Below are 12,012 nucleotides of genomic sequence, written 5' to 3'. Positions count from 1 at the left end.
AAACAAATATCATGGGAGGTTAGTATTTGATAAATTTCAGAGTGACAATAATCTATATTTGACAAAAATATCGTAATAAAGCTGCATATGTAATTATTAAATTTGATCTCATATCTTTACAAATTTATTTAATAAAGAACTTTTGTAAAAAAATTAAGATAGAGATAGTATTATATAAAGGATTATGTAATTATAGTCATTACATAAAAATTCATTGGAGATGACAATACTATCCTTATATTAAAAAATTATTTTTATGTCCAAGGGTATATTTGTAAATTTAACTATATTCCTATATAAATTTACCTCCAACCAAACATAGTATTCTTTTTTCAATACCATTTTTCGAAGTAATTTTTCACTAACCAAATATAGTAAAAATTATTTTTTTAGATAAATGATTCTTAAGAATTAATAGATTATCCTATAATCTGATATATCCCAACCAAACGGACCCCTAGTAGTTCCAACTTGAGAAACTTTGATGAAGGCAATGATAAAATTGTTAAATGTTATGACTTTAATACTATAAACTAAATTTGGTGAACAATTATGCAAAATCGACTTTGACCCAAATCCATTGAAACTCATAATATGGTGATCTAGTTCCCCCAAATCACAAATAAACTAGCTCATATTCAGAATTGAAATGGATATTATAGGTTCAAAGAAACACAAGTCCGAGGGCAAGAAATTAAGATAATAGCCCATAGTTCCTCTTAAGAAAGATGTGTTGTGTAAAAATCATACATCTTTATAAGACCATGAAACCAAATGGATAATTGAGAGATTTGATTCGAAAGAATCCGATAAGCTTGGAAGGCAGGGCATGCAACTTCTTCTGGACTCCCTAATCTGACTATCTTAACTTGCTTTATTTTGAGCATAGAGGCTCAAATATCCCAACTTGTATCCCAAGTGGAGCTGTTTTAGGATTAATTCTAAACCCAACAGGAATCTGACCCCAACCTGGCTCAACCCAACATAACATGATAAATAAATAAAAAATAAAAATTCTTTTTCACCTAAAATGCTTGGATATTTTATTTTATTATATATTTGATTGTATAAAAATTGCACATATACACCCAAATAAAATTCCAACCAATCTAATATTAATTATAAAAATGTGCAAACCTTTTTTCCAGTCTTAAATTATTATTATAATGCAATCTGACCAAATTAATTCTGTCAAACCTAACGCAACTTGACATTAACTTGACTCTATTCGAATCTTAATATTGGATTGCATTGGAGAAATATAAATTTTGGATTGAGTTAGGTTAGGATTGCAAGATATTGATGCTGGGTTAAGATTAGACCTTAGCCTAAGCCAGTCCATTCAACTTGCTACCTAATGCACACGAATGCTTTATTACTCCTTTTAACCATCAGGGTATTTTAATAATTCATTGCAAAGTTCGCGGAAGCATGTGCAATGCATGCATTTATAAATGGATGAACAAAAGACTAAATTAGTTTCAGAGTTGAGCCACAACTAATACATCAAAATATCAAACTAAGACCCAAATAACACTGGCTGCATCTACCTGGATTAGTGATAAGAATGATCACATATCCAAAGTGGCACAAATTAGTAAATTTTAGAGATTCAAGTTTGAGCCGTTGCTATAATCAAGCAGTCAACGAGCATTGGAAAAAGGGTTTGTTTAACCCAGTACTCGTAGAGCTTTAATTTAATTTCTCACTTGTATGACTTAAAAATTGAATTCCAACTTGGATATATGTTCTGTTAAAATATTAACCTAACATCACAATTAACCTAAAACAAATAATTCATAACAAATTAAAATCAAGTAAATTACAATATTACCATTTACACTTTATCATAAAAGAGGTATTTCATTTAAATAATTAATAAACATAAGTTAAAATATTAGATAGTATTATAAATAATAGGTAGAGCCAACTGCACTCTAATCGGACAGATTATCACCATGAGCAAAAAGCATATATGATGACAGGGGCATTTTGGTCAATTTATTCATCGTTTCATAACTCAATTTATTCTTCTTTAGGCAGATTGCTTGCATTTGCATACATGATTAACTAAAGTTTCGAGTTAGTGATTATAATTTCCAAGTTAATTTGATAATAAGAGTTATAATTATATCTCTGTACTTCACAAACTTGAGTCATACATGTTATTTCTTTTCTTTTCTTTTCTATTTTTTAGGTAAAAGGGAAGAAAGAAGTGTCCACTGGATTTCATTCTATGTCAAATTTTGCAAAATTTTGGGAGATGTCACATGATTCTCGTTGATGTGGCAGCAGACAATGCGATTCACTTCTTTGATCATTCTCAATTAAAAAGGACTTCATAGAAAGCCCAAATAAATATATTATCACGAATAAAATCTACAAAAGCCATTATATAATTTACTCATTTTCTACATAATAATTCATGATGATTTTGGCATTTACTCCAAAAACTACAAGATAGGTGAAAGATATTAATGATTATTTTAATAGATATACAATACTTGCAAATTACTTTCTAATATTCTCTCTAATATTTGTATATGTTGCTCACCTCTAACTAAAATGTCAATCAATATAAACTTAATTTTCCTTGAAAACCTGGATCTAATACAAATTCTAATGCCAATTGATATTCTAGTTCTATTAAATTTATACAAACTATGAGGAAATATTAGATTTAGAATGTTTTTAGCTGGTCTAAATAGGTAAATCCTATAAATTGAGATGCAAATTGTGTGGTCCATATATACACATGATATACATTTATCCTAAAACCTGAAGTCATAAGTATGCCGCCCATTTAGTTCGATTTGCCCAAAACCTCCAAGATGCACCCCTTTGCACCCACAGACCCATCAAAAGAGGGATACGTTCCTCGAGAGGACACCAGCCTTTCCTTTCACCTCGTGACAGGGGGGGTGGGCGGGGGGGGGGGTGGCGTTGCGTAACCTACTGTGTGAGAGAGAGAGAGAGAGAGAGAGAGAGAGAGCAACCCTCCAGAGCTGTGAGCCACCACCACTCACTCACAGCATCCGAATGCCCTTCCACTTTTTTGGGCCCTGTCCGTTAACACCACACACAAAGACGTGCATGTCGTACTCCCCGCCGTCGGTCCCACCCAAACAATAATTACTAATTAACTAATCCTGTTACGCTTAATAAATTTACGTCCGACCCCTCGCACGGTCGCACCACGGTTGCACCGGTCCATCTCCCGGTCATCCCCGTACCGCTCCACCGCCGCCAACCGGTTCCCCGGATGCACACCGGCCAGCCCGATCGCACGTGCTCCGCGCCAGGCTTCCCCCACCTCCTGTGCGTCCCTAGTGCGCAAACTGCACCACCCCATTATTATTTAATTTAATACCTCCATCCATATATATTATATAATAGTAAAAAAATAAAAAGAAAAAGAAAAGAAAAGGAGAAAAACCCAACAAAAGCCCCTCTTTATTATTTAGTCCCTTGAGAAGCCTTTGCACTCTCCCAAATCCACACCTCTCCTCTCTCTCTCTCTCACATCCATCCATCTTCTCCCAATCTCATCTATGAGGATCCGGAGGAGACCTCCCCTCCCCTCCCTCTCCTCCCCTGCTCCTCCTCTTCAGACCCCAGATCCATCTCTCTTTCACCCCCAACCACCACATAAAGGAGAGGCAACGAAAGAGAAGGGAGTTGGGGAAGAGGGAGAAGGTGAAGGGTTGCACCAAGATGGGGATCTGCAAATAGAATCCCATGGGTGGGGGATGGATCCCATTAATGGGGATCCAGCCCCCTCTGGCGCCGGTCATCCAACCACAGGAAGGAGACAAGAACGGAGCACCCCACCCTTCTTTGCTTCCCCACATCCCACCCTCAACCATGGCCAGGTAAACCCACTCCCTTCCCCCCTCTTCTCAACTGCACTGCTCTTCTATTTCTTTCCATCCATCAGATCCCCTTCTTGCTTCTTTGTTCCTTGGTGGGTGCAATGTGGGGATTAGAGGAGTTCATCTCGATCTCATGGGTGGGCTCTCTCGGGCTGTGGTTGCAGGTCCTGAAGGAGGTCAAGAAGCAAGAGGAGATGGTGGATTCCAGCAAGAGATGGAATGCCCAAGTTAATAGTGACAAGAGGTAGGTAAAAAAAATACCCAAAATTCCCCTCTCTCTTTCCCTTTTGGAAGTAGCTCTAATATCTCTCCCATTCCTTGCGGTAAAAAAGAGGAAAAGCATCCCCAGTTTTTGCTAATAGCATGCATGCCAGCTTGACCCATCATGACATCCCACCATCCCATCCTATCCCATCCATGCACCCATCCACACACTTGCACACACATCTGCACCTCTTTTGGGTAGTTATTAGCTCACAACAAACTTGTGGTAGTCCATTGCACAAGAGTTAAGAGTTGTGGAGTGGGCTATGGTGTAATAATAGGCTCTGGAGGAGATTGGAAGTGGGGGTTCGTTGTTGTGATGTGCTATAAGTTTAGTCCGCTCGAGTTCCATTTTTCGGTATCCATTTGCTTCCCCAGGATTGGGAGCAGCTCGAGTGCACCGGTCTCGGAGGAGTCGAAGCTTGGGGAGACGGCGTTCCTGCCGAAGAAGCGGAGAGGAGGACATGATGATGATGACAATGGAGATGGGAGATCACAAGAGAAGCCAGTAGATAAAGAGAAGACGGCGAAGCCGAAGGCAAGGGCAAAGGCTAGCAGTCAAGTGGAGAATAATTGCACTAGTGCTAATGGTGGTGATACCAAGGGAAGTGATGGTGTTCTTGTGAATGGGAACATTGGATCTAATGGGAAGAAGCGGCGGAGCCCGGCGGTGCTGATGGAGGGATCGAGGTGCAGCCGGGTCAATGGTAGGGGGTGGCGGTGCAGCCAGCAGACGCTCGTCGGATACTCTCTCTGCGAGCACCATCTGGGGAAGGGGAGGCTGAGGAGCATGAGCAGTGTGCGAGGTCAAGGCAGTGGTAACAAGCCCAAGAAGAGCACTGAGGGAGGAGGAGATGGGGTTCTACCTTTGTCTTTTACGACGCAAGAGGATGAGAAGAATGCAAGGGATAAGCAGCCTTTGGGAGGTGATAACGAAGCGGAGGATATGGAGGAGAAGCAGGAAAAGAAGAAGAGGAAGAAGATTGGGATGGTGAAGGCTCGAACCATCAGCAGTTTGCTCGATGAGACCAACCATTCAGTGCCATTGACACCGTCACCGTCGTCAGCACCACCACCGCCACTGGAGCCAGCATCAGTGCAATCACACAATCGGAGTGAAACCATTGTATGAGATGGAGCAATGGGAACCACTCTACTTGTTCTTCCTTTTTGTAGCCAAATGGGAAATGGTAGAAAGCAGGTGCTGGTGGTATTCTGGTGCTAGAGTATGAATGTGCAGCATCTTATGTTGAGGTTTTGGTTATTTTGTTCTTGTGAGAGAGAAGAAGCCTGTTTGGTTTTTTGTATGTGGGATTCTAATGTGGCTTGTGAATGATTGTGTAGTTTAGATAGCTTTCTTTGTTCGACTTCATTGCCTATGTTTCGTTCACGAGATTTAGGTTTGAAAGCATGCAGATGTCATTGCACTCCCTTCCTTCTGTAAATCCTGATGTCGAAGAAGGCCTGGTCTTCGTTTGGGGTGCAAGTGCAGCCATTAATATTATTATTAGCACTAGTTTATCAATACTACTACTATTAATGCATAGTGGTATTAGTACAGACCGGTGACAGCATGGTCCTGTTAGAAGGCTTTGATTTGTGAAGACCAAGGCATCTTTGTTAGCTGTAGGGGATTAGTTGGCTCAGGAAGGTGTGGGTCTGTGTTGGAGAGAGAGGCACTTTTTTATTCTCTCTCTTTTTCCCCTCTTGGATGCAGCCGTTTTGCTGTGAGGAAGGTGTGGTGGGTGTTTTTTTTTTTTTTTTTTTAATAAAAACATTTTTCTTTTTCCCTTCTTCAGCCTGTGGGGTTGGCAGATCTCACCTTTTGCGCCCTCCAATTTTGGGGTGTCCGCAACCTAACAATTGGGGCCTAATCTGGCGTTCTCTTTTATGTAGTGTTTGGGTCTGGTTGTGGTTGCTTTGGTGAGCTCATCGCCCTACCTTTTTTGTTCCTAGTGGAGCCCAAAATGGGTTAAGAACAGTGAAAGTTCTGCTACCTTATTTCCCACAGTATAACAAGGTAACTTTTCGTAAAAGAGGAATACGATTCCTCGGAGTATAAGATACTGGGAGTAATTATTAAAGTCGTTTTCCATAGATCTGGCATTTTTAAGTGCGTCGGCCGTCGGGTTGATTTCTTTGCTGGCAAAGGCCAAATTAATGGAGATTTCCCTCCCTGTTATTCATTTCTTTATCAAGTATATGCTCTCTTTTTTCTTTTTTTTTTCTCTTTTACTTTTTTATTTTTTACCTCTCTCTGTGTCTTTTGTGTTAGTGTTGAGATGGGGGAGTACATTTTAAGGAAGGTGACGGACGGTAACTTACACATAGCAACATCAGCACGTCTTAGTTTAGTCCCTCAAGTCTTGATGAAGGCAGGATATATATGAACTTAGCTATCCCAGACCGTACCAGATTGATGAGCTGGTATTTTCACTTGAGTGTCTATTTTGGGTTGTAGGTTAAGTTAGTTACATAAATTTTCCACTGCCAAATATTTGGTTGTAGGTTACTGATGTGATCTCTGTGAAACTTAATGGTTTACTGATGTGATCTCTGTCAATTATGGAAACTTAATGGTCTAAGTGTATAATTTTGTCATCGTATCTAAGTATTGTTGGCCATGGTTTATAATTTGTCTTTTTGTGAATTAAAGTATTGCAGGTAGAATTCAAGGCACTAGTAATTAATGTTATAGGATAGGATATATACTCATGGTTTAACGAGTCTGACTCATCAAACAGTGGCTATGCTTGCGGGCAAATTGGGGTTTAAAAAAGCCATGGAATTCCTCTCTTGATACAGCACACCTAGCTGGGCTCACAACCTCCATGTGGTTTCCTATTGCATCAGTTCTACGGCCTCACGATGAGCTCGACTTCATATGAAAAAAAAATTTTCTCCTTATAAACGCAAGTCCTCCTTGACTCACAACCGATATGAAATTATTGATATCCCCCACATTATTAGAACCACAACAGAGTCTTCCAGTCAAGGGAGACTCCGATGTATACAGTCCGAAGAATCCCACAGTCAGTCGAAGCGAACCTCAGCCCCAGAGAATCGAAGCGGACCTCGACCCCTTCTTGGCACGTCATTATTGCGGACAAGGGCTCGGCTCGTCACGTGAGGTATTGTTCGTTCTGCACCACGGGCCTCACGGTTTTGCCCTTTAAAAGTCGTCTCACGTGGGAAGGATTTTTTTCTCCTTATAAGAGCAAGTCTTCCTTGACTCACAATCGATATGGGACTATTGATGCTCTCTACATTATTAGAACCACAATAAATACAATTCTTTATTACAAGCACTATTTTCTTCTTTCTTTTTATAAAAGCAAGTCTAGAAAATCTGAAGGTATTATTTTTTACTGAATTGGCCCTACAAAAGAGCGTCATATTGGCTTACGTCATAACATTTAGGTCATGATGAAGCAATCTTACCGATGTGCCAAACCCATCTTTATTGATCAAAATTATATAATTTGTTAGAAATCTCTACAATTAATGTTGTATTACATCGCCCTAGATTTGTTTGTTCATAATGAGGCCTTGGCCTATTGGGGAGGATGATATAGGAAAGCATCACATATGCAGGTATCTTTGGAACCAATAGATATTATCCCATCCTTATCAATCTGCTTATTGAGTTTCATTGAAGATTCTATCTTATGGCTGTCGTGAATTTACCTTGGTATCCTAATGCGTTAATGTTGTGTGTTTAACTTGAAGTTCGATGGATTACAGCGTCATTTCTTCTCTTTCCTTTTTCTTTTGTAGAAGAGGCCTGTAGATTGACTTTGAGAAATTGATACCATAGATGGGGTGATAAGCTTTGCTAATTAATTAAGCGGAGTAATTTATATTTCATGTATTTTCTATAACATGAAAGTCTTGCATGGGCATGGCCGTCTTGAGGTTGACTTTAAAAGGCCACATAATTTTTTGTACCATATTTTAACACGTCAAAGAGATCTTATTCATATGATATTTTAAGAGTAAATTTTAAAGGTTTTATTAGCAAGTCCATTCATAAAGCCACTTAGAAAATATACTTTTTCTAATATGCATCACACGCACAAATGAAAAGCTAGTGATGCCACCACCTTCCATCAATTACGTGTTAGATCTAGATTAATCTAACTACTTATTGAGACGGTAGGCACCGCTTAATAACCTCCTCTCCAAGCTACCATCAACATCTGATATGACTCCACCTCTTATAACTGAAAGAAAAACACAAAAAGTTTCTTTTCCCTCCCCAGTGTCCCCATCTTCATGCTGTTGGTGTGGTGGCAGATAGATAAGCATTAAAGCTTTGGAAATTTTAATCAAGAGAACAGCGAGAGAGAGAAGGGGGGGGAATGGATGAGTGGTTCTATTTGGTGTGACACTGGCTCGGAGGGGGGGAATGGATGACCAGCACGTAACAAAAGTCTCAAATTTTGGTGACCCGGTGCACTACTTTTTGGCTTTGCCTTCGGTTTCTTTTTAAGAAAAAACCATGCAGCTGATGGCGATTTCCATATCCATGTGCCAGTTATTACCCAAATAATATCCCTGTACCAGTTTTGGCCTTCCTAGCTACGACTCTCCACCCTCCACTCATATCTATTACCGTGCAGGGCCCGGACCTACGCCCTCGTGGACCACATGCACGCCAGGAACCAGCCATAACCCCTCACATCTAGTCTTGTGGCACCGCCCTAATAAGTGGTCTCAATTGTTCTGTTAGTCTAGGAATAGGAAACAGATCTCTCTCTCATAAACACAAACACACAAAGAGGCTTGTAGGATGGTACATCTTATGGATTCACATAATATTTTGAGGTTTATGAACTAGGCATTCCTTAGTGGTGATATCTCTTTGCTTAGCAGGATTCGATTTAAGATGGTGCATCTCAAATAATCGGATGTGGGTAATTATAATTTGAATGGATCTCCCCTCTTTCTCTTTAAAAAAAAAAGGAAAAAGGAATAGAAATTGAGGTTCGATTGCCACATCATTTCCAAATTTGTGATAGTCATATAACATTGGAAGAGTTTGGGCTTATAAACTCATTTTCTTTGAAGCAGCAAGTATTTTCAAGTCATATATCGTAAATAAGAAATCTTTATTCAACCTATTAAATGAATTCTTCACTGTTCATCCCCGCTCAACTTCATTCATTGGCGCTCTAAATTTGTTCATATTATTTTTCATGATTCCCAAAACAAACTGGCTGGAAATCTCATTTTGCACAGGCATTTCGTGTTCAACTTGGGACAAATACTTTATCTTGGGTCAGTTTTTCTTGAATCTTTAATACAGTACTCTTTCATATTCACAAGTTTCTCTTTTGTTTTCCACTATCACCTCTTGACTTGGTGTCACGTTTCAATTTCATCTGATTAGATGTCAAACGGATCAATTCATCAAAATCTAAATAAACCTAACGTTTCTTGACAATTTCACTGAAACTAGTCAAGCTTTAAGCATAATGGTTTGTCCAATTTGGAATTGAGATGACATTGAAGCTGGAGTTTCCATGATAACCACCACACCAACTCTATTTTAACTATAGTCATGTACTGAAATATAATTGAATAGAATTGCCTCCTGCAGACACCATTGTGCAAACACAAAAACATACATAAATAAAGAAGTATATGATATCCTAATCAGCAGCTTTGATCAAACACCAACATGGAAAAGCCTTCAGTTTTCCGTTCCTTTTGTCTTTCTGGCTTGGAGGTCCTGGAATCGAGATGCTGTTTATAATGAAGCAGATGACAAGTCTTCCAACTCATGCCAGTGAGTTGGTGCGGTCAGAGCCCCTCCCCTTGGTTTCACCAGGCGTAATTATGGCAAGACTTTGGACGTAAAGCCATAAACGAAGCCATTCCCTCTAAAGTCCAAGGGCAGCTCGGTAAACTTCCACATCTGCCGTACAGTATTAGCTGGAGATAGATTTGTTTTTGGACAGGGAGGATAAGACGACACAAAGGTAGCAGCAACGCGGGCTCGAATGTGGCCAAATGGGGCATTAGTCATACTCATATGCTAACTGCCAGGAAGAGTCATATCCTCCCACCGAAGTTTGTGTAAAATATTCACATGGCCTTCACAAGCCATGTTAGACTCTTTTTTTATGGCCTTTCTTTCTCACTCTCTTGATGGAACCACTGAAGGGGCCTTTTCTTCGAGGATTTATTTGAGTTGCTAGAATTGTTCACGTGTATTCGCATATGGTGCTTTGATCTTGGTGTACAGATGGTTTGAACTAGATTCATGAAATTTTTTTTTAAAAAAAATTTAAGTGCATAACCATTATAACTTTCTATATATATTCAAATAAACTTGGCTGTGATATGCGTGAGTTGTTGTATGTTAATGCATAGTGGTGTATAATGAACCGTGGCTTGTCTCACTAATCATAACTCTAGTTAGCAAATAAAGATTTTGAATTTGATTCTTGGATGTTGTATCCCAGTCTAGAAGTTATAATGTGAAAGTAGAGATTAGTCCGAGTGCAATGCCGGTTTCTTCGAATGAAAGTGGAAGATTTGGCATGCCAAGCGTACATAGGCCAGACTCATAGGTTGGGCTTGCTCGTGCTAGCTCATGTCTGATGCAATTTATCAACTTTTTAGTGGGTGATGAGTGATCAAAATAGCTTAGTAGACGCACTATAACACAAAACCCATGATCTGTTGATTAAACTAGTCATACTTTGGTAGTTGGGTGCAACTAACCCTTATTTCATGATAATTGTTGCACTCCTTTCAATCCAAATCATGAAGATGGCAAGGGGACCAGCTCTTAGAAAATTAAAAAAAAAAAAAAGAAGCACGCGCTAAAAACATTCTGTCGTACAAAAAAAAAAAAAGAAAAAAAAGATTAGGCGCTCCAATTGAGAAGCTCTAGTCTCTGTTAGAAGCCTTTCTAACGCAGGAATCATCGCATTAATATTCGATTACATCTTTCCAGTCTACAACAATGACTTTGCATAAGCTGGCGCCGTCATGAAATGGTTATCTGACACCAAAGCTGAATCACCGTTGGCTAATTTAACAGTTGCTATTAGATTTTAGATTACCTTTGACGTACTGGTGGAAAGGTCATATCTGTGGCCCAGAAAATTGCCTCGTATGTCTTAATTCTTTTATCTAGAAGCCTCCTTTGATGCCTTATCTTTAGGGAATTATTACTACTTGTCACATCTACTACAATAACGGACCATGAGCCCATTAATTTCTCTGGAAAAGAATCAGCATCAAGAAAATGATTGAAAGGTCTTCAACAGAATAAAAGCCACCTGTATACATATCGTTAAGCAAGATTGCCTTATTTTAAGGAGATATAAGGGATTTTTTTTATTAAAAAAAGAAAAAAAAATATTCATAATTTTAGGTCTAATGAACCTTCATGTTCAACACTTTCTCCTTAATTTGGGAGATGTCACATTTCAGCTGTGTTTTCACATCTAGTTTGTTAGCACATGGATAAATCTTTTGAATCAATTGGGATTATTTTCTTCGTTAGACTTGACCTGCGAAGGTTGGGATCCATTTATTTTGTGATTTAGAACGTAATTGCATAGGAGTGCAAACAAACAAATGAAGCAAGCATCCCACGAAGGCCTTATCAGGATGGTTAATTCACATCGATCCCAATTTATTTGTTTACTAATTTGTGAGAGCTGATGAGCTAATCGTACTGAAGAACGGGTAGCATGTACAGTATACGGGGCTTGAGCAAGTGATTTCAAATCCTTTCAAATACAAAATCTGATGATTTTTTTTTTTTAATTTGAAATATGGTGATTAGTGGCCAGCATTGAAGCTTCAACCGAAATCTCTCACTTGAAGAGGTGGAAGTCGGCCAGTTGAGCTACCA

At 39.1% G+C, this 12,012-nt stretch overlaps 1 protein-coding gene across 1 annotated transcript; it reads left to right on the top strand.

Annotated features, from left to right (window-relative positions):
* The first annotated feature begins 3,479 nt into the window (after nucleotides 1-3,479).
* On the top strand, nucleotides 3,480-5,488 carry LOC105041899 (uncharacterized). Its single transcript, XM_010918966.2, has 3 exons — nucleotides 3,480-3,872; nucleotides 4,037-4,116; nucleotides 4,515-5,488. Exons 1-3 carry the CDS (start codon nucleotides 3,552-3,554, stop codon nucleotides 5,266-5,268), a joined length of 1,155 nt encoding a protein of 384 aa, XP_010917268.1. The 5' UTR covers nucleotides 3,480-3,551; the 3' UTR covers nucleotides 5,269-5,488.
* The last annotated feature ends 6,524 nt before the right edge of the window (nucleotides 5,489-12,012 follow it).

This window comes from Elaeis guineensis, chromosome 3 (assembly GCF_000442705.2).
Source record: "Elaeis guineensis isolate ETL-2024a chromosome 3, EG11, whole genome shotgun sequence".
Lineage (NCBI taxonomy): Eukaryota > Viridiplantae > Streptophyta > Magnoliopsida > Arecales > Arecaceae > Elaeis > Elaeis guineensis.
The sequence above is the reverse complement of the archived record's forward strand: the minus strand, read 5'-3'. Positions and strand labels throughout refer to the sequence as shown.